Source organism: Artemia franciscana, chromosome 16 (assembly GCF_032884065.1).
Source record: "Artemia franciscana chromosome 16, ASM3288406v1, whole genome shotgun sequence".
Classification (NCBI taxonomy): domain Eukaryota; kingdom Metazoa; phylum Arthropoda; class Branchiopoda; order Anostraca; family Artemiidae; genus Artemia; species Artemia franciscana.
In genome coordinates, this window is record NC_088878.1 from 14,565,565 (window position 1) to 14,592,744 (window position 27,180).

Here is a 27,180-nt window from a genome sequence, read left to right on the forward strand (position 1 = left end):
TAGAATTATGTTGCTCCTGTAAGTTCATGATGAAAGCTAACTAGTTTTTTTTTACAATTAGTAATGCTGGGAATATTCGGAAAACAAGCTTATGACGACATTCCAAGGACATCCCTTTGTAGGTGAAGATGCAGTTCTTTCGATTGAAAACTATCGGTTTATCAAGGCAGGGCTAGAGCTCAAAACCTTGTTCTTAGGGTTTTGGACCATGAAAGTAGATTGGGTGTCTTAGAATTTCTATTCTCTGTCTTTTTAACCCTCTATGGACAAAAATTGGAATAAAATGTCAGACAGCGTCACTTTGCTGTTACACGATGTCCTTTGTTACTTAAAAAGGGGGCTGGACAGTTCAAGTTCCTTTCAAATTATCCCTCTCCCAAGACCCTGTAACCACTCATTCGGCAAGATCACCCCTTGAGTAATCACCCTATGAGTGCTTTCCATGCGTAAAAGTGAGTTTCCTTGTAGTTCAAGAGAGGGGCGGTAGTTACTTTATGTAGCGATTCTCGACCATTCTGATTCCAAATGTAAAATTTGCTTGTCGATACAACCCCTTTATTGAGGGGTTTCAGAAATAATCTGTCCAGATGTGTGTGTCAGGGGTATTAGGCTTGAACCTTTCCTGAAGTTTTTGTCTGATTCATTAAAAAGTAACAAAAATGCACATAAAATTTTTTTTGGTGCGTTTTGTAAAGTTTTTGTGTAATCCTCCCTTTCCCAAACAAAATCCTTTTCGAGACCCTTGGTATTTCAGAAGAAATTTCCAATAAATTCGTTTCTACAATTAACTTTTGCTTTTCACACTAAGCAAATTAGCTGTTACCATTTAACCAGCTTGAAATGGTACCCTTTCCACTTTTTTTCAAAACGCCTTTAAAACTTCCGGTTATTATGAGCTGGGTTCGTCCTTTACTAGGTTGCAGCCGCAGCTGCAGCCATGATATTAAGTTTCTACTATTTCTCCATGTTTATCTATTTTGTATCTCTAATTATCCGCTTCAATTCCTTGTGTTCTGTTTTTCTATCTTTCTCTTTTTCATATATGTACTCGTATATTTGTTCTGTTCTCCACAAGGACAATCGCGTTCTATGCAAGAAGATCGGGTTTTAGCATCAAATAGAAAAAAAGACAGTCACCATAAAATCTGACATTACTCAGGCTTGGTAAACCAAGTTTCATTTGACTTTTGTTAATGATCTGTGGTTACAGAGCTGGTGGGTTTAATATAGCCAGTTTTTTCTCCTTCGCTAGAAAAATTAGATTTTTATACGGGAAGTCTTTATCCGCAAGCTTAAGGGTGGCGAATATGGTCCGCCCGACTGACAGACCACATGTGACCCTTGGTATCCACTATTTTCACCATCTGTCTCAAATTTGAGCCATCTATGTCAAATTTGAGACCTTGTATCTCAAATTCAAACAAATAATAGTGTGGAATTCCGATTTGACTCGAGAAAGAGTGGATTTCAATGACTGTCAGTGACACTTTGACAAAGGCTATTACAAACTTCTTTCCGTTTCAGTAACTTAACGTCAGCGGAAAACGCCTCTGATAAGTTGATAATGATGTCATACAGTCATTTCATATAATCAAAGACCATTTCATGATCCTTCTGGTTCAAATTGGGGCTTCTGATAAGATTTTAATTCCACCATACATTGTACATAAACATTGACAGTGCGCAAGCGCACTGGTCCAGAACGAACTTAACGGGGATTACGGTTTTATAATGACGGTGTTGCAGGTTGGCCACGTCGACACTCTGAGGTTATATAAAACAATTTATTATTTAACACAGATTGAATTACAAACAAAATAGGAAGGTTTAGACATGCTACGGGTGTACAGAGGAAGAAAAACCGACCACTTCGTGAAGTTAGAAAATGGATTCAATATTTACAGAATGGCTTCTTTGCTTAAAATTTGCATGTGAAAAAATGCTTAAAAATTGGTTTTTTGCAATCGCATGATACCTCCACCTACTGCCAATCAAAAGAGAGATCTATTTGCTTCTCATATTAATAGAACTGTACACCAATACTTGAAAAGAACCATAAATAACAAGAGTCAGTCTGACTTTCTTAAACGGAGCGTTTCACTTGATTCTTTAAATTTATTTTAAAAAAAAAACAAGTTTTATCAACTGAAAGTAAGGAGCAACAATAAAATTTAAAGCGGACAGGCATTATTACGTATATGAGGGGGGCTACTCCACCACAACACCTTGCTCTTTACGCTAAAGTATTTTATAACTTAAAAAAACTTCTTATTGTTCTAATTAAACAAGCATGTTGTTTTAGGAGTCGTTCTTATAGGATTAGGACAGAGTTCAAGCTTTAGCGTAAAGAGCGAAGTGTTGTGGAGGAGTAACCCCCTTATATACGTAATAATTTCTGTTCATTTTAAGTTTTGATGCTGATCCTCACTTTTTTAAATGATCTTTTTTTCAGGGGATATTTTACACTGGGAGAATTTGTCAGAATTCCTATAGGAAATTCTAATATGTTTCGTTTTTTCTTTGTCGATCCATCTTTTCTTTGTTCAAAACTGGGAGGACGTGATGATTCCAGCTACTCCCCCGGTTGGTTCAGACTTCGACCTGGCCGTGACTGTGGGGCGTGCTTGGAACTTGGTTCCCGCTGAGATCTGGCAGTCACGAACACTTATCTCCTTTAGAGACAGATGAAAAGTTTCTTATTAATGGTTTCTTATTAAATGTTTCTTTTCGTTTTATTTTTACTTTTTTATTTTTTGGGGGGCGTTAGATCCTTGACGACGCAGAGAATTTTAAATTGTATTTATTTTGTGGGGTGATGTGAGGGTCGCTGTTTCGTTGGGACTGCCGATGAGTTGATTTCTTTTCCTTATAGATTTATATTTAGATGTTATTTAGCATGTTTATGCCAAGTTTTATCATTATTGATTTAATCGTTTCCCAAATAACGGGCCATTGGGCCCTTTGGGATATTGTTTTTGTTATTGTTATTTTTTTGGAAAGAAATGGAACTTGAGCTTGAACTAATTAAACGAGCATGTTGTTTCAGGAGTTAAAAGATTGTCCTTAAAGGATTGGGACAGAGTTCAAACTTTAGCGTAAAGAGTGATGTATCGTGGAGGAGTAACCCTCATATTCGTAATAATTTCTCTTTTTTTAAGTTTTAATGTTGCTCCTTACTTTCTGTTGAAAAAAAACTAGTTTTTTAAATTTAGTTTTGATCTTTTTTAAATAATGTCAAGAAATTTGGTTACTTCTCCACGGAAAAATCCCTCCTTTCCAAAGATTTATTCTCTAGACAAAGCAATCCTGGAGAAAATTTACCCCGGACAATTACCCTTTATATCTCCACGCGTAAAATTGAATCGACAAAGAGAAAACAAGACATAAGAAGAATTTTATATAGAAATTCTGACAAATTCCCCCAGTGTAAAATATCCTCTGAAAAAAGACACCCCCTGGAAACTTCCTTCTCCATGGAAAATTATCCCCGTGGAAAATCCCACCAGCAGAGAATCCCCCCCCCCTCAAAAAAAAATATACATACTTTCAAATTGTAAATATTATGCGCAAACAGTAGGCAAATTATGTAACTTAAAGATCTTTCCCCAGGGGCTGTGGGAGGGTCATGATATCCCCGAACATATAGTTATTCAGCCTTTCAGTTATGCTGAAAAAATTGGCTACCTAAAAATTTTGATCGGACGATTTTGAGCAAATAGGGACGTGGGTGGGGGCCTAGTTGCCCTCCAATGTTTTGATCATCAAAAAGGACACTAGAACTTTTTGTCTCCATTCGAGCGATCCGTCTCACGATATTCTAGGAGCACTGAGTCGATACGATCACCCCTGGGAAAAAAAAAAGAAAATTACAACAAAAACAAGCAAACAAATAAATTAACACGCATCCATGATCTTTCTTTTGACAGAAAATACAGAATTTTTGCATTTTTTCAGATAGGCTCTCGAAACTTGCTGAATCTGACAGTGGAATTTTCATTAGGATTCTATGACTTTTAGGTGTGTTTCTCCCTTTTTCCAAAAATCAGGCAAATTTTCTTAGGCTCATAACCTTTGATGGATAAGATTAAACTTATTAAGACTAATATATTTGAAATCAGCTTAAAACCCCGATTCTTTTAATACATCTAATGGTATCAAAATTCACTTTTTTAGAGTTTCGGTTACTATTGAGCCGGGTCGTTCTTAACTTACAGTTTGTTACCACGAATTGTTTGATAATGTCTTCCCAGGTCGTAATTATCAGAATGACTTGAATATATGATTACTAAACTTTTTGTATCACTTTTATGACCTTCCACAAAATGCACTATATATCAACGGCAAGCTTATTCCTTGTGTTCTTAACCGTAGTTTTGCCACGCAAGCATTTTGCTATTGAGACTGACGTCTAATGTCAAATATTATCGTCTGTTTGTTATCATAATTCATAGATAAGAGCATTATTGATGAGAGTAAAATCACAATTTTTCCAAATGATAATTGGAAGTCAGTTATGGCAATTCATAAGGCACCTCACTGGAAATTCCAAGAAAGCAAGGAATAGGACGCCCATCCCCTTTGCCACTTTCATCTATAGAAAAAGATAATCCAGGCTTAACAATCAAATTAAAACACATATTTCAATTGTAATCATGATTGTCACCATAGTAATTTTTAGAACCACGAAAGTAGACAAGGCATACCCTATTCACCAAAAAAGTTGTTATTAACATGAAATTGATGAAAATCTGAACTCGCTACATCAAATAACCTTTCGAACTGTTACGTGAAGTTAGTCTCAGATGTTGGTTTTAGCTGGTGGTTAGAACTTTCGATAAAGTTGGTTGAACTTTGAAAATCTGGAGCATGAATCTTTTCTTAGTGAAGCACTTCATGGACAGTGGACGTAATAAAAAAAAAACTATATTTTTCACTAATATAAGATTATAATTTACAACTATCAAGAAAATAGTATCAAGTTTCTTTTTTTTTTAGTGAATACTAAAGCCTTTACACTAACAATATATATATATATATATATATATATATATATATATATATATATATATATATATATATATATATATATATATATACATACATACATATATACATATATATATATGTATATATATATGTGTATATATACGTACATATATAACTATATATATATATATATATATATATATATATATATATATATATATATATATATATATATATATGGATAGATCCTCCCACATAACCCCTTCCCCCGACCCACTCCCACCCCAACGCGAAGAAGTCCCCCTGAACACTTGATAATAACCATTACTATATGTAAACAATGGTTAAGGTTTTTAAGTTTCAGCCCCTCCCCCGGGGACTGTGTGGGGTTGAGTCATCCCCAAAGACATAGTTATTAGGTTTTCGAATAAGCTGAACAGGATGGCTATCTTAAAATTTTGATCCGGTGATTCTGGGGGAAAATGTGCGTGGGAGGGGGCATAGGTGCCCTCCATTTTTTTTGTCACTTAAAAGGGAACTAGAACTTTTAATTTTCGTTAGAATGAGCCCTCTCTTAACATTCTAGGACCACTGGGTCGATACAACCACCCTTGGGAAAAAAACAAACAAATGAACACGCATCCGTGATCTGTCTTCTGGCAAAAAATACAAAATTCCACATTTTTGTAGATAAGCTTTTATAGTAGGGTCCTCTTTATACGCTGAATCTGACGGTGTGATTTTTATTAAGATTCTGAGGGTGTTTCCCCTATTTTGTAAAATAAGGCAAATTTTCTCAGGTTGCTCCTTACTACAGTTCGTTACCACGAACTGTGTGAACGGGGATCTAAATAGTTCTCGAATTTCAGAAAATTCCTTTAGAGCTTAATTTTTTTTTAATCATATGAGTGACGTCATATTTATGAACACACTCCAAGAGAAGAAATTACACCCCATCCCCCTACACACAGAAGTGATCGTATTGTCCTTATTTATATGATGCATGGAACATTATAAAAGATACATAGCAATGTGAAAAGTACCAAGTGCAATGAGTCTGTTTACAAAATGCGTTTTAAGCAGTTTCATAATGCTAGAGGATATATGAACAATGTAGACCATCAAATGTGGAGTCAAAAATAAAAGTAAAGAAAAAGAAATATCTGGCTAGAAGATAAGTGACAGCACGAATTAAAACGAGTAAAAATAAAAGTGGAGAACAATTAAATATATTGTTACCAGACATGCGACATTGAGCAGCAGAACGAATCGAAAATGAAAGTGAGGAACAAAGACATATGTGGTTAAAATATATGCCACAGAAAGAAGAAAGACATGTGTGCGCAGCAGCGAGAATTTACAAGCGACAGCAAGATACAGAGCATGTCACAAATGAAAGTGACAAATCATTGGGATACTACAACTTTATACGTATTCCCTGCGAAGCCCTCCATTTTAATGAGATAATCCAGCGACAATGACAATCAACGTATACTAGGCTGCAGCGTAGCTGTACCAGGGCCCAGCCGACGACATCAAGAAGAGACTCACAACGTCTGCAGTTAGATTTCAAGCAACATTGAGAATCAATATATGCAAGCTTGCTGCGTAGCCGTGCTGGGACCGGCCTCGAAATCGGCTATATATTTTTTTTTTCTTAAAAAAGACATATTGACATTTCTAGCCGCATACAATCTACGAAGGTCACCTGGGGCCATGGGCTGATTTTCGGTTTCAATAATGCCAATTTAAATAGCTTTCGTAGTTCTACTTCAAAGTGGGAAGAATAGGAGCATCTTTCTGCTAAAAAGTAGAGAGGGAGTTTGAGGGGTTACGGGAAACATCGCACCTCCAGGTTGTTTTTGCCGTATATCAGGAAATGACTCGTGTTTGTACCCATTCAGAGCTTGGTTTGTTATCCGAGTAATTATACGATTTCTTTTTCAACGTGTATCACAAAAATGAAATTATCGGCCTCTCAAAGTTTATCAGCTCCTCGAGGATGATTTGCCAGACCTAAAGAAAAATGGGTACTTATGTGTTATAGAGGCCGCACTTTGTTACTGATCCATGGCTAAACTGTTTTGTTTTTGTTTTTTGTTTTTGTCCACTCGGAGATAATCAGCCTAGTTTGAGAGAGATAAACGATATCTATGCGGGTATATTTTTAGTAAATATTTAATATGCAGAGGTCGTTAGGTTTTTGTACCATGTGAAAATAACCATATTTTGGTACGTATCATTATGATTAACCTAACTTCACTTCTTTGGTGTGGTAACTACAATACGTAAGTAACAAAAATTGAAATTGGCATTGCTTAAAAGTTTTTTTTTGCCATTGATCAACTTTCTAATATCACTACTAAGAAAGAAGAGGATTGTAGGCTCAATTTCGTTAGAAATGACGGAACTATTAAATACCACAGAAGGCACATATGACGTCATTCTTTTACCTTAGTGTCAAATGTAGAGAACAAAATAATAAACGCACCTAAACAGGAAATGGTCACAATTTAAGACCCGTGAGAAAATACTCCTTTCTGGATTTCTAAATTTTTCTGCTTATTACTATCTATGAAAATATATAGTCTTATAATTATTATAAGAAAGTATATTGGCGATGGGACGAGGGAACCCTCACAAAACATAAACTTTTTTTTTTATTTCACTTCAGCTTTAATTTGAAACCGGTACCTGCTTGCTTGCCTACTTGAATGTAGTTTTCCCATCGAAAGCAGAAACCTGGCTCGAAGAAACGAAAGCTTGGTGGTACAACCTCTGAAAATATTCTCTGGCCTAGATTACAAAACTCCACTTCAACCCACCGACTACAGGCTATAGATCAAGGAAAACCGAATACCATCTGTTTTGGCCATAGGCAAGAAGTGAACGCAACTTTCCAAAATAAAGTGCGGTATTCAGCAGATCCCATCCTAATTCCACTCTTCTGTAAAAGCCCCTGAGGTTAGACCTACCACTTTCTTGCAATCAAATTGCTGCTAGAAGAAAAAACGAAGCGTTGTTCGCACAACACAACTAACAACCACTAGAAAGTCGATTGCTGGCCATTTCAATCTTGTTTTTTTTTTTACATAAGAACTGGTTTTTGGTAAAAATTAGCTTTGATCAAGTTATTCTTGTCCCAACCTTTCCCTTCTTTTCCTTTAGCAAACTGACTTTAGCCTGGGATTTTCTATTATATTTACTGCGACTGGCAACAATCTTGAAATAACTGATCTGGTTTTTCCTTTGCTGCAACTACTTGATTGCGAAACGGTCTAGAGAATTTTGCAACTGAAATACCCAACCAGCGAAGGTAAGTGACAATAGAAATTAAAGATGATTGAACGAGTAAAATACTAATAACATTACAATTAGATGTAATTATTGAGAAGGCATACTTCCCATAAAGAAGCAGTAAAAAATTTAGTCGCATTTCAAGACTAATTCTTTAACTGAAGGGAAAACGTACCACCGCTTTGGCGCACTTAGAATTTTGGCAAGAGGAAGGAGATGCAATCACATAATCATTTTAAGGAGAAGGGTGCTTTTAGTTTTGCACAGTCCCTTTATTTATTTTCATTGAACAAAAAGGTCACAAATTCGAAATAATTCTACAAAAGACCGTTCTAAAGCTGTGATTTTTTGCTGTTATTCCTATATGTAAAAAGCAGAACGAACCGTTAAAACACTAAATTTGTCCTATTTAGACCATTGTTTCTCATCCTATTTGGTGTCATGCCCCCCAAATTGAATTACATCAGTGGTATCACGGCCACTGATAATAAGTATAACAACTTTGACTAATTGTCTCTTTTATCAGTATAGTCAAAATACCTTATAGGTAATTCATTGATACATGTTTATTCATGATTTAAATTTAAATTTAGCATTTGTATTGTCTAAACTCCTCCACTCGCTTGAGCTTTCGGCCCTGACATATGGCCCTCCCTTTGGTAGGCTATAAAGGAAAAAAAAAGTGTTAACTATATTCGTTTTACTAGAATAAGTTTTTTTCCTTTCGACCATTTTAAAATGAATGTCTTCTAAAATTCAACGTTCCTCTATATCTATTAGAAAATTTGTGGTTCTAATGCCTAAATTCTCAGAATTTTAAAGGCCCATTCACAACACGATTTAACGAATGTCGAAAATTTGATAACACTAGTGCCAATCATATTTTTCCAAGAATTTTCCGATTGGCTGGAAAATTGTTCAAAAATTTACGATTGAATCAAATTAAAGCTAGTAAATTTCGGCTGTTCATGTGCAAGGCTTTAAATATTAAGAGAAAAATGTTTTCGTGTCCAAATATACTAAATAAATGTATCTCCTATTGACTCATATAAACCTAAATATTTAACTACCAAAATTGAAAGCCAAGGGTGGGTTTGACAAATTCCAAAACTATTTAAGGACAAGTTTTTACCTCGATGTAATCCCTCCCCCTTGCCACTTTCATTTTTAGTGTTAAAGTTACAAGAAGATTTTTTTATTTGGAGATAAAAGCCTTTATAAAAGTTTGTTTTAGTATTTTTATTTCAATTATTTTAGGTTTCGATAAACCTTGCATTCCATTTTCAACTTTCGCATTTGCAAACTTTTAAAACACATTTTATGAAATAAGTGTGCCGTTTCCTTTTTAGGCTGATAATTAGAAATAATAGAGTTCGGACTAGTGTAAACAGATTTTTGTCCCGCACAAAGTGACTTGACTTTTAGTTAGTGTTTATGTTTTGCTTTAGATAGTGTGTACTCTTGTTCTCTTTTTTTCTTTTTGTAGTGTTTTTTTTTTGTTTTTGTTTTTGTTTCTGTGAAATGCCTGTTTTTGGTTTAATCACGAAATAAAGTATCTATCTATCTTAAAACACATTTTATAACTGTCATCTAGCTTTTAAGACCATTAACCATTCAACAATAGCGGAGCAAGTTAGTATGTGAATTCACAAGATTACACCAACCTCTCTTCTAAACATACATCTATACAAATAGACATTAATGAATGTTTTACCGAATCTTTGAGCTGCTTCTACTTAAACGTACGAATTTAAACAGAAGTGGCTTAAAATATGAATAAATTTCCAGAGGATAAGACGGCGGTTAGACTTTGTATTTTTAAACATAGGCTTGATTAAATAAGAACACATTGTTTTTTTTCTGTTTGGGAAAGAAGAATTAGAAAAAGGGTATTTTTAAGTTTTCTCCATGCGCTGGAAGATAGCTCAATAGTGGTTCCGTATTGCTACCCCCCTAAATAAGCTACTAGACTCAACTAAACCGATCTATGATTGATCAGCTGATAATATTCCACCAATAACAAATAGGATAAGCACTTCCACGCCATAGGTATATTAGTGTGGTAGAAGTGCATAGCTCAGGCATAACCACTGTAATCGGCAAGTTTTATTATTTCTAATCAAAGAACGACTCACGAAAAACACTGTGGTCCTCTATTCCAGTGGTTTTCAACTGATCCGTTACAAACCCCAAGGGATACATTTCAGCTTTTTCTGAGATTTCCCAGTGAATTGGGCTTAATAGAGAAGTATGGGTACTGCTTAAAAGTGCAATTGTTTGAGTTTTTCAAACAGTTCGTGGTAACGAACTGTAGTAAGGAGCGACCCGGCTCAATAGAAACCAAAACTCTAAAAAATGAAATTTTGATACCAATAGCTATATAAAAAGAATCGCATTTTAATGCTGATTTTAAATATATAAGTTTCATCAAGTTTAGTCTTACGCATCAAAAGTCACGAGCCTGAGAAAATTTGCGTTATTTTAGAAAATAGGGGGAAACACCCCCTAAAACTCATATAATCTTAACGAAAATTACACCATAAGATTCAGCGTATCAGAGAACCCTACTCTAGAAGTTTCAAGCTCCTATCTACAAAAATGTGGAATTTTGTATTTATTGCCAGAAGGCAGATCACGGATGCGTGTTTATTTGTTTTTTTTTGTTTTTTTTTTCTTTTCCCCAGGGGTGATCGTATCGACCCAGTTGTCCTAGAATGTTGCGAGAGGGGTGATCGTATCGACCCAGTTGTCCTAGAATGTTGCGAGAGGGCTCATTCTAATGGAAATGAAAAGTTCTAGGGCCCTTTTTAAGTGACCAAAAAAATTGGAGGGCACCTAGGCCCCCTCCCACGCTAATTATTTTCCCAAAGTCAACGGATCAAAATTCTGAGATTGCCATTTTATTCAGCGTAGTCGAAAAACCTTATAACTATGTCTTTGGAGACGACTTACTCCTCCACAGTCCCCGTGGGAGGGGCTACAAGTTACAAACATTGACCAGTGCTTACATATAATAATGGTTATTGGGAAGTGTACTGGCGTTTTCAGGAGGATTTTTTGGTTGGGGGGAAGGGTTGAGAAGAGGGGGATATACTGGGGGAACTTTCCATCGAGGAATTTGTCATGGGGGAAGAAAATTTCCATGAAGGGAGCGCAGGATTTACTAGCATTATTTAAAAAAAAAACAATGAAAAAATAAATCTGAAAAAGTATTTTTCAGCTGGAAGTAAGGAGCAGCATTAAAACTTAAAACGAACAGAAATTATTACCCATATGAGAGGCTCACCTCCTCCTAATACCTCGCTCTTTACGCTAAAGTATTTTTAGTAATGTCAACTATTTATTCTACGGCTTTTGTGATTCAGGGGTCATTCTTAATGAATTGGGACAAAATTTAAGATTTAGTGTAAAGAGAGATGTACTGACGAGGGGGCGAATCCTCTCGTATGTGTAATAAAAACATGAGAATAAAAAATTCTTTACGTAAGTTAATTTATAATTTACGTACATCTTTTACAAATAAAAAGATTCGTAAAAAATTAAAAGTTCTAGTTGCCTTTTTAATTAACAAAAAAATTGAAGGGCAACTAAGCTTCCTCCCCAGCTCCTTTTTTCTCAAAATCATTCGATCAAAATTATCAGAAAGCCATTTCGCCAAAAAAAAAAAATATGCAAATTTCGTTTTAATTATTCCTCTGCGGAGAGCCAAAATCAAAACATGCATTGATTCAAAAACGTTCAGAAATTAAATAAAAAAAAACAAGTTTTTTCCACTGAAAGTAAGGAGCGACATTAAAACTTAAAACAAACAGAAATTACTTCGTATATGAAAGGGGCTGCTTCCTCATCAACGCCCCGCTCTTTACGCTAAAGTTTTTTACTGTTTTAAAAAGAAGAGTTGAGAGAAAGAGTCAAACTTTAGCGCAAAGAGCGGGGCGTTGATAAAGGAAGCAGCCCCTTTCATATACGAAGTAATTTCTGTTCGTTTTAAGTTTTAATGTCGCTCCTTACTTTCAGTTGAAAAAACTTGTTTTTTTATTTAATTTTTAGAAAATACAATAAGTTATAGCTATCATGGCCAATGTAGGACTTTCAGAGCACTACAAATTAGTCTTTTATTTTCTGTAGGCTATTTACGAGCTTGCCTGCTCCTAAGAGAACATCCAATTTTTTCAAGTCCGTAATGTGTTTTCAGTAAGGTGCTAGTTTTTAGTTTTAACAAATATAGAGAAATAAAGATATATCAGGGCTCAAGTTTTTGCTGCCAAGCTTTGTAGATATATCTTGCTTAACCTGCGAAATAGCAATTTCTGCTCGTTTCAGTTTCGACTTCGCTCTTTATTTCGTAAGAAAACTTATTTTAGTCGATGTTTACTTGGGGGAATTTTAAAGAGGGGGAATTTTTCATCATAAAGAGCCAATCTACTATCCATTAATTATGAATTTAATTGCAGATATTCTAGTCGTGAACTAATGAGCAACAAGTTTTGGAACTGTATTAAATAATAATAATTGAACAGTTACCTTCAGCCATTGTTTGGCCTATTACAGCGTACGATGATTAGTCACTGTTAACTGAATAAAGTCAAAAGAATTACTGAGTGACTTTTTTAGCTAGATCTACCTTTAATCTATCAAGAAGTTTGGGTATATGCCCGGTAAATTCTTCGTGAAGTCCAAACTACAACTTTAATCGTACAAAAAATCGACTAAGACCGGGTTTTTACAACTAGACTATTTGCTTCTTTTAAATGTAAATAAGCGGCACATATAACTTAATGTACTTACCTTGTTGTCGGAACTCGAGAAAGTAATAGTCAATAAAAAGCAATAATTACTATTACCGTCCTTGCAACCATTTTTTGTGTCAGTCCACATTCCCGGAATTTCCCAAAATCTGGAAAGTCCTGAATACTAACAGGACAAATGTCATGGGATGTGTAGAAACGACATTTATTCTGTTCAAGTCACATTTAAATTAATTGTCTGCTTCAATTTTTATTTTTTATTTTTAGGTTTCTTGTCTTCGTTCCTAGATCGTCTACTTTTTTATTCGTTTTCTTATGTTATCGTCACATACCCTTTCCTCGGCCCAAGATCTCTACCAATTCTTCTGCTATTATCACCCTTATCCTGTTGTTCTTCGTTTGATGATCTTCAATCTTTCTCATTATATTTTATTAAAATGAAAATGGTTTTGTAGAAGGCATCCACCAACATTAAAATGAAAAACAAAGAGGCAAATTACCAACTCCTTTTGAGTGACGGAATCAACCTAAAACTTAAAAGGCAGAAGATGAAATTTCAATGTGTTTTGTGTAGAGTAGAAAAACTTTCATTAGAAACTCGAATGCTCTTTGTTCTAAAGATATCCAAGCTTCTGAAAATGTCTGCGAGTAAATCGTTTTTATGGGGATAGCGCGAGGGGCAGTGCCCCTTGGGAATTTAAATAAACATTAGAAAATGAACATAAAACAGAAAATAAGAAATATTCCCATTTTCCCTTAGTAAAGACAAAACTTTAGGTAGCACTTGACCCACTCTCTTGGGAAATCTCCCAACGACGCTCATAATCCTCCTATCTTTCCCCCTTTTGCGCCGACAAAAAGTGAATTTAGTCTCTTATGTAATACAGAAAAAAGGATGCATTATATGAGGTGAGTTACCACTCGACAGCTTCCAAATAACAGGCACGTCCAAAAGTATTTATGGGAGGGAAAAGAGATTGGCCTCTCAAAATGTCGTACTTTATTTATCTGAAGGCTCACTAAGAGCTAGAAAGTGTGGGCGTAAAACACAATTTTGGAGGCTTCAGTCACCCCTCGCCATCGCAAGAAGATTAAATGGCACTATTCCATAATAGCTGATGCGCAATTATGTACAATAGACATACATTTTATGGACTGTGTTCAGCTTTAACATCAGTAGGCATTACTACCTCTAAAGCTGAGAATTTCAATTTTTACCTAAATTTTAGGAAGCTCAAAATTTTTAATCAGTAGCTTTTTTGCTATTTGCTATTTGCAATTCCTAAGTGTCCGGGGAGTAATTTGTTCCTAAAATAGTGCATGGAACATTTCACAATTCACAAAAATTAACAAAAATAGTGAATTAGCTGAAAAATAATCATGTATAAGGCAGAAAACCATGATTGAAATAAAAATGTCTGATTAAGGAACCGAACCCTTGCCATTCTGATTTAAAGTCTAACGCACTAGTAACTGAACTACGGGGGCTGATGATCAAATTCAATCTATTTGTTCTTGTAGGACCAAGTTGTGTAACTTACAGCCCTTTTCCCAAAGACTATGGAGAGCTATGTCATCACCTAAGCATTATTACTGGACCTTATTTAGCAAGTACATTTGTAATTGGCTATTATAAAACATTGAGTTAATAAAAGTTTCTATTATAAAGAGTGAGAGTATTAAACTATATTCGGGGAAGCTCAGCTTTTGCCAACAGGAGGAGGGGAGTGGGTACGTCAAGGAATAGTCATTTAGAATTTTGAGATTCAAATATTTGTTCTTCTATGAATTTCTTCCTCTTAGGAACAATCGATATTTTAAAAATCACTTTCCGAGCCCTAAAGTCGGCTGATCATGTAATAGAGTTCATAGTGAATTCTCTCAACGGACTAATGAGACTTACTAAGGGGACTCGGCGGGGGAGTATACGGGAAGAGTTCTTGTAAATGTCCAGTTAAGATTTTTGTACCATAACTATTACAATGGTACCGTTTTATACTTCCAAGGTTTTCCACTTAAAAAGTTGCATTAAAAGTGCCGTTTTTAGTGCTATATGGCACTTACGGATGGTAGAACCGATAGAAAGCACGTAGATATCAGCAATAGCTTTCAAATGAAACCATTAAAAATCTCTCTAAGAAGTTCTGGATTCCCACCAGCCCCAGCTTTTTCACTTGAGACATGGCACCAATATTGTCATTTTTAGTGCGATTTGGCACTTGCAGATGGTGACTTTAATAAGAAAAACTTAGATATAAGGAATATCTCTTATATGAGCTATTGAACTCATATAACTAAACTCATATAACAAAACTGAGCTATATCTGTCTACGATGTTTTGCTAGCCCGCAAGCCCAACCTCTTTAGAAATGACACAAAAAAGTGCCACTTTAGGGCCATATGGCATTTGCAGATGGCAGAACTTATAAGAAGCACGTGGATGTGAGAAATAGCTTTTGAATGAGTCATTAAGCATGTATCTATGATGTTCTGGTAGCCCGCTAGGCATGCTGAAAATAAACGAAAAAAAAAACGGGAGAGAGATCAGTGCCACCGATGCAAAAGAGTGATTTTCTTTGTTGTTCAAGGAGGGAGACTTTAATTTCCCCGCTTAAGGTTTCGACCATGCTGAATCCAAAGGTAAACTTTTCATTTTGATCTGACGCCAATTTTGAGGGCTTTCAAACTTTTTTTCGAAATCACCATGAATTTCTTTTCGCAATAAACTTTTACTTTTAAGAGAAACCGAAAAATAGTTACCATTCCTGAGTCAGTGCCAGATAGCGGTTTTTTTTCTCTTGGAATTTTTCGAAACGTGTTTTTTTAACTTTTGGTTACTTTGGGCCGTGGTTCTTTACTGGGTTGCAGCTCCCGCTTCCACCCTCCCCCTCGTCTCTTCCTTGGAACTAATTATGTGTTTATTTGAAGCTTGTTTTGGCATTAACATGCACCATCTGAGGTATTTCAATCCCTAAGTAACTACAATACGATCAAAGAACCCCATCATAGATGTTTAATTACCTTTTTAAGTTTTTTAATTCGTCCATTGCTTACAGATAGTATTTGCTCTTAAAATCGTACGGACATTTTTTTAGTTTTTTCTGCAGGGGTAGGGAAAACGGTCTGGAGGAATTTCCTGTGGCGAAAAAATTTTTGGGAAGAATTTTTTTTCAACGGGGATCAAATTGTCTAAATAGATTTTTCCGTGGTAAAACATAGGTAATGTCCACAAAGGTGACAAGGCTACATCTCCTTTCTTATTGCACAAAAATGTTTCGAGCGTATATTTTATTCCTTTATCTAAAGTGATTTGTTTCATAATGCAGGAATATAGTAAGATACCAAAGGTAACATTTGGTGATACCAAAAAGATGACGTTTCAATTGCCTAGTTTTCTTAGCCTCGCTGACCCTTCAAATGAAAACTAAATGAGTTTTTGGGACTTGTTGTCTAATTCTTCTTAGTTCCCACGTATACATTCAGGCTACGCCGTTATTGTCGGTTCCAAGGAGGGAGGGGGGGACAGTAGCAATGATGAATTAAAATAAACGCCAGAAATATTTTCTGTGCAGTGAGAATGGATGGAGTTGTCACCTTGCTCTATCTTTGTGGACACTAACAACATTTTTCCAAGGAAAAATCTTGCCAGAAAATTTAATCCCTGCTGAGAATTTCCCCTGGACAATTCTATCCATTCTATCCATTCTAACATTCTATCCATATGTAAAATTGTGGATGCAAAGAGGAAGAACGACAAATAAATAGAATTTTATAGAAGAATTCAGGATAATTTTTCCGAAAAAGTTTCTCCACTTGGAAAATTCCTCCAGATAATCTCCCCTCCACAGAAAAATTCCCTGCGAAAAATTTCCGTATGCTTCCCAATAACAACTATATAATAACAATATAACAACAATAACAACAATGGACAAATTACAAAAATTAAAAAGGTACTTCAAATTCTACAATGGGGTTTTCTGATAGTATATTTTAATCCCATACATCCCAGCTCTCATTGAGCCTTCAGATAAATTAAAGAAAATAAAAAAGTTTTTTTTTACCAAAAGTAAAGAACAAGCTCTCATTGAGCCTTCAGATAAATACAGAATGATTTCTAAGGGAGAGATGAGGGGATGGCGGAGGTAAAAAATGATGTATAATCCCCTGGGTCAGAAACAGGACTTATGTTTTCTGAGGGAGGGTTAAAAAAAGAGACTTTAAAATACGCATAAAAAATTGAAATAGATCTTTAATCCATTTTGTTTTATTGAAATATTTCCGGTCTACGCTGTTATTATGAAAGTAAAGAATAACAATAAACCCCAAAATAAGCAGAATTGATTCCATATAGGAGGAAACTGGCCCTTCCTCGTCCCCGCCTCAAATCATGGTCGCAAAAAGTCGGAGAAGGCTCATTACATCAAAAATTGAGAGTTCTAGTCTTTTTTGTAAGTAGAAAGTAATTGGATACCAGTCGACCACGAGAAGGATTTTCTGGGGATGGGGCAAACGCCTAAGCCCTTGTATGTACAAGTACTGTGAAAAAAGAGGATTTACTGATGTTTACTTGGTTAATTTATTGTTAACATTCAATTATGAACTAGTTAAAGTTTGCATTGTAAAAAATGAAGTTTTCTATATAATAGCTCAAAAAGTATTCTACATATATATATAGCCTATATAAATACTGTTTTAACTGATAATGATGTTTTTTTTATTGTTTGTTCCCATCCGCTAATCTGATTGCTATTTGAAACCCTATCAATTTTAAAGGCCTCTGAGCACCTTTAGCTTAAACTGGAACATAACACTTACGTGGTTGCAAGCATTGGCGATAAGATGATTTTTCAGATGACTTCTAGAATTTACGCGGAAAAAGTTGAGAGATTCCTCATAAGCCATTGTTATGAAACATTATAATTGGGCATATTGCGGATCTGGTAAAATATTAATCTTTTTTTTTCATCACATGACCACCAGTTTTAATGCAAACCATACTAAAAATATACATGTAACTTCTGCTGCTTTGGAAACGACCCCTGTTAAAAAAAAAAAATAATAAAATGAAGACGTCTACCATGCAGAATTCTTTTTTCTTTTCAACAGGGTTTGCCCACGATATCGAACATGTTTTTATATATTTTAATATTCGATTTGAACTTCTATTTTCGAAAGATTTGAAGTTTTGTTACTAGTATTGCATTTCTTATAACGAAAAAAATAATTTATTGAGAGTGAGGGTACTTATCAGTTATTGGAAGCACCAATAACCGAGTTTCGCTTACCAATATCAATATCAAGAGTTTCGCTTAGTTTACATCTCAGAAAACCGGTTTCATAACTACAAAACAAGTGAAGGATGATACAATGCATTGGACAGACAGAATCCATTGGACTTGTACAATTTGGGTAATATATTTGCAAATTAGGGGCGAAGGTAGGGGTTAGGCTACGTTACGTTAGGTTGAGCTAGGTTGGGTTAGGTTTCTATAAAAAATTTTCAAAGTATTATTCTATCATCATGTTTTGTTATATTTCATCAAGATTAACCTAAATTCACTTCTTGGGTGGGTTTCCAATAACCGACAAGTACCAGAGTGGAAATAATTTTAAGATTTTCAGATGAGATTTTAAGATTAAGATCTTAAATTTTAAGATTTAAGATTAAGATTTTATACCATTGTATAGAGCACGCACAAGAGATTTGAACATTTATAATTTAAATACAAATAATATCACCCTCTAAATTTAAATTCTCCCACAGAAAATGTTCTCATTGGGCTGCATACCGACCAGCTCTTGAAATCTTAATCGTATAATTGGTAAGTGAACGTAACAGGGCCATGCCCAGGATTTTTTTCTTTTTTGGGGGGGGGGGGTTGTTTTACACAATTTTTTTTTTTGGGGGGGGAGGGGAGTCAAGCTCCCTAATCTCCTCCTGGATATGGGCTTGTCCGTAACATCTAGCCAATCAAGTTAGAGTATCCGTCTATATCAAGTCCAGCCAGTCAGGTTATACGATGGGTAGCTGAAATCAGTATTTCTCCAGGTCGCTATTACAATTAGAGTCTAGTTGGTTCTCAATCGTCAAAAAAGAATATACAATGTTTTTTCTCACGTCTGGGGGGAGTAAAGTAAAACTTTCAGGGAAGGGAACAAGGCAAGGGGACCTGCAATCTCCGTTTTGGGGAACGAGGAAAATAATTTTTTCCGTTCCTTTCAAAAACTTAGACTACACGGTTTTCTATGTCTTTCATCCTGAAGGCTCTTTAGTAGGTTATTTATGATTTAATAATGACAGGCGAGATCTGTAACATTCAGCACTGACGCAAATCTTGCGCAATTTTGCAGCTAAATTAAGTCTATTCTTAACATTTGAGCTGTTTCAATTGGGAGCTGCTGATTCATTTTTTGTCTGGTTTGGACAATTGACTACAGGATTTACTTCAGTTTCATTGAGGTTTTCCAAGAAAACCGGCACATAGGGCGCGGTGTCAGAGTGATATCACGCTCTGACGTAGTTTTTTGTAATATTTGAAAGCAATAATGGTGGTAATAAAACGTTATAAAACTGTCTAGTCACTTAAATATTCAATTAATAAATATGATTTTTCTAATTGGTCTAAATTTGCCCGATTTTTCTTTTGTATCGTGAGTCCAATTAAATCACCGTTTTCTACAAATTTAGGTTTACCTCTAATTCTGATAATGATTTTGTGGAGGATAGACTGTCCCTTTCCACCTCCTATTGCTTACACCCTTGATCAGAGCCATTCCTAGGGTTGGTAGTGCCTGGGAAAAATAAATACAGCATCACCTTCCCGACTCAAATATAAACAAAAAAGACCAAATTAAAGGGAAAAATTTGATTGAAATGGCCGACCTCCAGCAACGCCCCCTCAAGCTGTGGCTCCCTGGACAGATGAACCGGTTGCCCCTAACCCTGCTGAAAGGCTCTGCCCATGATTATGATATATAAATGATGCATTAATATATATACAATATAGTTTGTATGAGCTGACATTGATATATGAACACTTTGTTCTGACACATGCAGAAGTGTAGTTTAACGTTGAAAAGTCAATTGAATGATTTTGTGCATTGTTAGATCAAGTCACTTGCTCAAAACTTTCCGACAACCAGCAGCTGATGCTCCAACTTAGGTACCACTTGATGTGTTTCAACACGTTAATCAGTTAAGCCTTAATTCGTGCAGTTTCCTAGAATTTTCAGCAGTTAGTGAAAGTTCAGACGAAATCAAAGTCCCTTTCAAACAGTTCGTGGTAACGAACTGTAGTAAGGAGCGACCCGGCTCAATAGTAAACGAAACTCTAAAAAACAGAATTTTGATGCTAAAAGATACATCAAAACGAATCAGATTTTCCTGCTGATTTTAAATATATAAGTTTCATCAAATTTAAAATTTGCCTTATTTTGGAAAATAGGGGGAAACACCCCCTAAAAGTCATAGAATCTTAACAAAAATCCCACCATCGCATTTGGCGTATCAGAGAACCCTTTAGCAAAAATTTCAAGCTCCTATCTACAAAAAATGTGTAATTTCGTATTTTTTGCCAGAAGACAAATCACGGGTGCGTGTTTATTTGTTTTTTTTTTCTATTCCCCAAGGGTCATCGTATCGACCAAGTGGTCCTAGAATGTCGCAAGAGGGCTCACTCTAACGGAAATGAAAATTTCTAGTGCCCTTTTTAAGTGACCAAAAAAATTGGAGGGCACCTAGGCCCCCTCCCACGCTCATTGTTTTCCCAAAATCGACGGATCAAAATTTTGAGATACCCATTTTGTTCCACAATGTCGAAAACCATAATAACTATGTATTTGGGAATGACTTACTCCCCCACAATCCCTGGGGGAGGGGCTGCAAGTTACAAACTTTGACCAGTGTTTACATACAGTAATGGTTATTGGGAAGTGTACAGACGTTCTCAGGGGGATTTTTCGGTTTAGGGGGTGGGTTGAGGGGAGGGGGCTATGTGGGAGGATCTTTCCTTGGAGGAATATGTCATGGGAGAAGAAAAATTCAATTAAAAGGGCGCAGGATTTTCTAGCATTACTATAAAAAATAATGAAAAAATCAACATGAAAACGTTTTTTCAATTGAAAGTAAGGAGTAGCATTGAAACTTAAAACGAACAGATATTATTACGCATATGAGGGGCTCTAAAAATGCTTTAGCATAAAGAGCGAGGTATTTAAGAGGAGATAAATACCTCGCTCTTTATGCTAAAGTATTTTTAGTAATTTCAACTATTTATTCTATGGCGTTTCTGATTCAGGGGTCATTCTTAAAGAATTGGGACAAAACTTACGATTTAGTGTAAAGAGCGAGGTATTAACGAGGGTAAAAACCCCCGCATATACATAATAAAAATATAAGAATATTAAAGTTTGTTACGTAAGTTAATTCTTAAGCTACGCATATTTTTTACTAATAAAAACGTTCGTTAAAAATTAAAATTTCTAGTTGCCTTTTTAAGTAACCGAAAAATTGGAGGGCAACTAGGCCTCCTTCCCCACTCCTTATTTCTCAAAATCGTCTGATCAAAACTAAGAGAAAGCCATTTAGCCAAAAAAGAATTAATATGCAAATTTCTTTTTAATAATTTATGTGCGGAGAGCCAAAATCAAACATGCATTAATTGAAAAACTTTCAGAAATTAAATAAAAAAACTCGGTTTTTTAACTGAAAGTAAGGAGCGACATTAAAACTTAAAAAGAACAGAAATTACTCCGTATATGAAATGGGTTTTCCCCTCCGCAATCCCTCGCTCTTTACGCTAAAGTTTGACTCTTTGCCACAATTCTACGTTTTAAAACAATTAAGAGCTTTAGCGTAAAGAGCGAGGGATTGAGGAGGGACAACCCATTTCATATACGGAGTAATTTCTGTTCGTTTTGAGTTTTAATGTTGCTCCTTACTTTCAGTTAAAAAAAACTAGTTTTTTTTTAATATAGCGAAAAACAAACCAAATACGCATAGGTTTATATCTTGGCAGAATTTACCAAGCATTTTGAACCATTAGGTAACTGCTTGAAAATTTCAGCCGATATGCAAATTAGAACTTAGTTCATGGCCGCAGTGAAACATACTGATTTTCAATTACGAAGAAATTTCAGCTGCTTAAAAACCTAAAACAAATGGACTGCTTAAAAACCTAAAACAAATAAGTTAAAATGCAATAGTAAAACGTGAATAGGAATGATGGGCCAAGGTGAGCAGATTCTCTGCCTTTTCTCCTGTTCTTGGAGAGAAAAGAGGTCCTTTTGCTTGTACGCTTTGTCCTAATGCAGGAAGAAATGAGGCCGTACCTTAACCGTCAATAGAGCTGATAGCCAAAATACTTGTGTTCTACATAGGCCCAATTCACAATGAAATTTTACTAATACCAAAATTTAGCTAGCTCTAGTTTGAGCCAATCTGTTTTCACATGATTTCTGACTTTCTGATCCCTGACCTTTTTTCTCTGAATTAGTCTTATGCTCTTTTGGATTAAGCATCAATTACTGTAAGAAAGTTTTGGTAGTATTCTGTGTTGCGTCATTTTCACTGCATTATCCGTCCTTTTAATTTAACTTTAAAACTCTTACAATCAAATTTTAAAAAGGTGAAAACCCAAGAAACCTTTTTCAAACAAAATGCACGACTTTTGCAAGTGTACTTTTTTACCACAATCATAAAGGTATGACACCTTTTCTTAACCCTTTCATGGAATTTCTTTTGATTCACCTATTGTTTAGTATTTTTTTTTTATTTGTCGGTATGACCATAATTGCTTTACAAGTAGATCTGGAAAAAAACAGAAAATAATGAAGAAAAAAGGCGATTGTTTCAAATACTCTCTAAAAAAAGTAAACCAAAAAATATTTATAAAGCAAGTTGGCCAAAAAAAAAAAAGTCCCGGCCAAATAAATTTTTGGACGAGCTCTTTATTTATTTTCCCCTTTTCTTCTCTCAGAGGTGTTTACTTCTTTAATTTTCGAAACTAATAGCGATATTTTCTGTACCATCTACACTTTCGAACAAAAAAATTAGAAAAAATAATTACATCAAAAAAGTTTCAAAATTTGAGCAGTCAGTTAGCAGATTTAACTGTGAGGCATTCTACCATTAATAAGTCAAACCCAACATCAACCTATACTTTTTTCTGGGTGCCCTTCCGTCACAGGTCAAACCTTTTGCGGTGACATTAAAACAGAGCAGTTCCTACGGTTGGTTGTGGCTGAGAGAGAGAAAGAAGGGTTTATTAATATAAATAAACAAAAAAGGAAATGGCCCGAAGCAAAGCTTGTTTGGGCTTACAGCCCCAATACAAAAAAAAACAGAAAAAGGAGAGGAAAATCAAAAAAGAAAAGGAAAAGAAAAAAAGAAAAAAAGTTTATATAAGAAAACAAAGCCGAATCAAAGTAAAAAATTTGGTTAAAGTCGGTAATTCTCCAGCTGGACCCCTGCCCCACAGTCACAGCAGCTGCCCCGGCTGCTTCCCTCCCCCCTTTGAACGGCTCTGCATTAAAATAAAATAAAAACTCATGTTTCGCTCCAAAATTCTTATGTTTACTTATAAAACCTTTAAAATTACACCTATTCTGAAATCATATCTTATTGATTTATTGAAACTATAATTATTATTATTTAAGTGTAACTAACTCCGCGACGAAGGCACCAATAGAGTAGAAAAATCACGACCATTCTTTAGACATCATGATAATTCATTAGAGTTGTAGAAAACTGCATGGTCTTTGGAGGTTGGGAATCAGCCAATAGGAGGCGTGAAAATAAGTAACATAGTAATACATTATTTTTCTTTAAATTTTAACGTTTTTAGCGTCAGTTATGTAACGGAGGACATGTAGACTAGTAGAGTCAAGAAAATATTATAGAAACTATTGTTTTCAGCAATAGTTTGATGAGTAGAAAAGGAAACTGGCAAATAATTTTTCATCGGGCTAATAACCACCAATAAATTCTACTTATATTAAATTAAATAATTTTTTTAACTGTTTTAATGTCGCTCTTTAAGTTTTAATGTCGCTCCTTACTTTCAGTTAAAAAACTTGTTTCTTTTATTTAATCTCTGAACGTTTTTATATTAATGCAGGTATTGATTTTAGATCATTGTACATGAATAATTAAAATGGAATTTGCATATTAACTTTACTCTTTTTTCGGCTAATTGGCTTTCTCAAACTTTCGATCGACCGATTTTGAGGAGAAAAGGGCTGGGAGAGGGACTAGTTGCCCTACAATTTGTTTGGTTACTTAAAATGACCACTAGGACTTTTCACTTTATTTACGAACGTTTTTTTAGTAATAAATATACGTGACTTACAAATTAACTTACGCAACGAACTCCTATATTCGTATTTTTTATTAAGTATATGAGGCGAAGGGTTCGTCTCCTCGTCAATACCTCGCTCTTTACACTAAAGTTCGAATTTTGTTCCAATTCTTTAAGAATGACCCTTGAACCACAAAAGCCGTTTAATTAGAATAAATAGTCTTTTAAATTACTAAAAGTATTTTAGCGTAAAGAGGGCGGTGTTGAGGAGGGGACGAACCCCCTAATATACGTAATGATGTCTGTTTGTTTTAAGTTCTAATGTTACTCCTTATTTTCAGTTGAAAAACTTGTTTTCTTATTTAACGTTTTTGAATTAATAAAGATTTGATTTTGGTTTACCGTACATGAATAATTAAAACGAAATTTGCATATTAATGTTATAATTTTGGGCTAAAGGGCTTCCTCAAAGTTTTGATCAGACGACTTTTAGAAAAAGGGGCGGGGAGGGGCCCTAGATGCCCTCCAATTTTTTGTTAACTTAAAAAGGACACTAACTTTTAATTTTATTTACGAACGTTTTTATTAGTAATAAATATACGTAACTTATAAATTAACTTATGTAACGAACTTCTATATTCGTATATTTTTATTACGTATATGAGGGGGTTCGCCGCCTCGTCAACATCTTGCTCTTTACACTAAAGTTGCGAATTTTGCTCCGATTCTTTAAGGATGGCCCCTGAACCACAAAGCCCAATTAATTAGAATAAATAGCTATTTTGAAATTACAAAAAATACTTTAGCGTAAAGAGCGAGGTGTTGAGGAGGGGACGAACCCCCTCATATATGTAACGATTTCGTTTTTTTTTATTTAATTTCTGAACGTTTTGAATTAAGGAAGATTTGATTCTGGCTAACCGTATATGAATAATTAAAACGAAATTTGCAGATTAATTTTACTTTTTGGCTAAATGGCTTACTCAGAGTTTTATTCGGACGATTTTTAGAAAAAGGAGTGGGGGGGCCTAGTTGCCCTCCAATTTTCGTCTTCTTCAGAAGGCCACTAACTCTTAATTTCATTTACAAATGTTTTTATTAGTAATAAATATAGGTAACTTATAAATTAACTTATGTAATGAACTTATATATTCGTATATTTTTATTACGCATATGAGGGGTTTTGCCGCCTCATCAATGCCTCACTCTTTATCTAAAGTTATAATTCTGCTCCAATTCTTTAAGAATGACCCCTGAACCACAAAGGCCGTTTAATGAGAATAAATAGCTCTTTTAAAAATTACCAAAAATACTTTAGCGTAAAGAGCGAGGTACTGATGGAGGGACGAACCCTCCCCCCTATATGTGTAATAATTTCTGTTTGTTTTAAGCTTTAATAGTGCTCCTTACTTTCAGTAGAAAAACTTGTTTTTTTATTTGATTTCTCATTGTTGTTTTAAATAATGCAGAAAAATCCAGCGCCCCCTTCATGAAAATTCTCTCATGATAAATTACTCCATGGAAAGATACTCTCACGTAAGCCCACCTCCACCACTAGAAAAAATATCCCCTGAAAACTTCATTATGCTTCGTCAATAACCAATACTATATGAAAAAAATAGGCAAAGCTCATAACTTGTGGCCCTTCCTCCGGGGACTCTGGGGGATTAAGTCGTTCTAAAAGACATATATATTTGGTTTTCGACAATGCTTAACAAAATGGCTATCTCAAAATTTTGATCCGGTGACTATTGGAAAAAAATGAGCGTGAGAGGGGACCTAGTTACCCTCCAATTTTTGGTCACTTAAAAAGGCCACTAGAACTTCTAATTCCCGACATTCTAGGACCACTGGGTCGATACGATCACCCCCGGGAAAAAAAACAAATAAACACGCATCCGTGATCTTTCTTCTGGCAAAAAATGCAAAATTCTTCATTTTTGGAGATAGGAGCTTGAAATCTCTACTACAGTAGAGTTCTTTGATATGCTGCATATGAGGGTGTAATATTCATTAAGATTCGATTACTTTTAGGGAGTGTTTCCCCTTTTTTTCAAAAATGAGGTACATTTTCTGAGGCTCTTAGCCTTTAAGCAGGACTCATTTGAGGAGGTATAACTTAATTTGATGGGTAAGACTAAACTTGATGAAACTTATACATTTAAAATCAGCATAAAAGTACAATTTTTTTTATGTATATATTGGTATCAAAATTCTGTTTTTTATAGTTTCAGTAGCTATTGGACCGGGTCGCTCCTTACTACAATTCATTACCACGAACTGTTTGATAAGTTCTAAGCACCACCCTAGAGGCAAATACTTGCATTAATTATTATGGAAACTTCGACCACAAGTTTCACCAAGATTTCAGTTAGCAAAATATGTAGTCAAAACCTGCAACAGGAATTTGAGCCCAAACTTTAGCCTTATTGGACAATTCTCTGCAGTTCTTTCAGGTTCCAATCATCCCCCCCCCAAAAAAACAGACAATTTTCATGTACGCATGTATATACATGTACGAACTTAAGAACTTCAAGGTTTGGTCATTTTTTTTTCTAAAAATCTTGCGCTTTGGATTATTTTATTTTTGTTGCATTTCAAGATTTGTATTCAACTACGGCCTCTTCGTCAGTCACTTTAAATTGGGTTATTTCTTCCCATAAATAACTTATTTTTTTTCAAAGAGAAATCGGAAGTCATGTAGAATATGTAATACCTTAAGACAAAGTGTTATTCGTGGTTTTCAGCCTGGTCTTAGTAAAGCGCGAGTTTTTTTTTTCAAGATTCCACAAATATCAGGAAACATCACGAGCTAGTTTGTTTCAAACAGTTTGTTTTCGAAAACGCGTTGC

The 27,180-nt window shown here is 35.1% G+C and overlaps 2 protein-coding genes across 6 annotated transcripts in view; one reads left to right on the plus strand and one right to left on the minus strand.

The window, feature by feature from the left end:
- Positions 1–12,914, minus strand: part of LOC136037108 (uncharacterized) — a 32,219-nt gene extending 19,305 nt beyond the window's left edge. For 2 of the 5 annotated variants that reach the window (XM_065719574.1, XM_065719570.1), the window contains exon 1: positions 12,808–12,914. In XM_065719574.1, the coding sequence (XP_065575646.1) occupies positions 12,808–12,817 (10 nt within the window). In that variant the 5' untranslated portion in view covers positions 12,818–12,914. Of the gene's footprint in view, positions 1–4,212; positions 4,411–12,807 lie in introns of those variants that run through there. The other 3 variants (XM_065719571.1, XM_065719572.1, XM_065719573.1) reach the window with 3 other exon arrangements.
- A 2,727-nt stretch (positions 12,915–15,641) lies between these two features.
- LOC136037110 (uncharacterized) overlaps positions 15,642–27,180 on the plus strand; it is a 37,861-nt gene continuing 26,322 nt past the window's right edge. Inside the window, exon 1 of the mRNA XM_065719579.1 lies at positions 15,642–15,671. Coding sequence (XP_065575651.1) covers positions 15,657–15,671 — 15 coding nt within the window. The 5' untranslated portion in view covers positions 15,642–15,656. The remainder of the gene's footprint in view (positions 15,672–27,180) is intronic.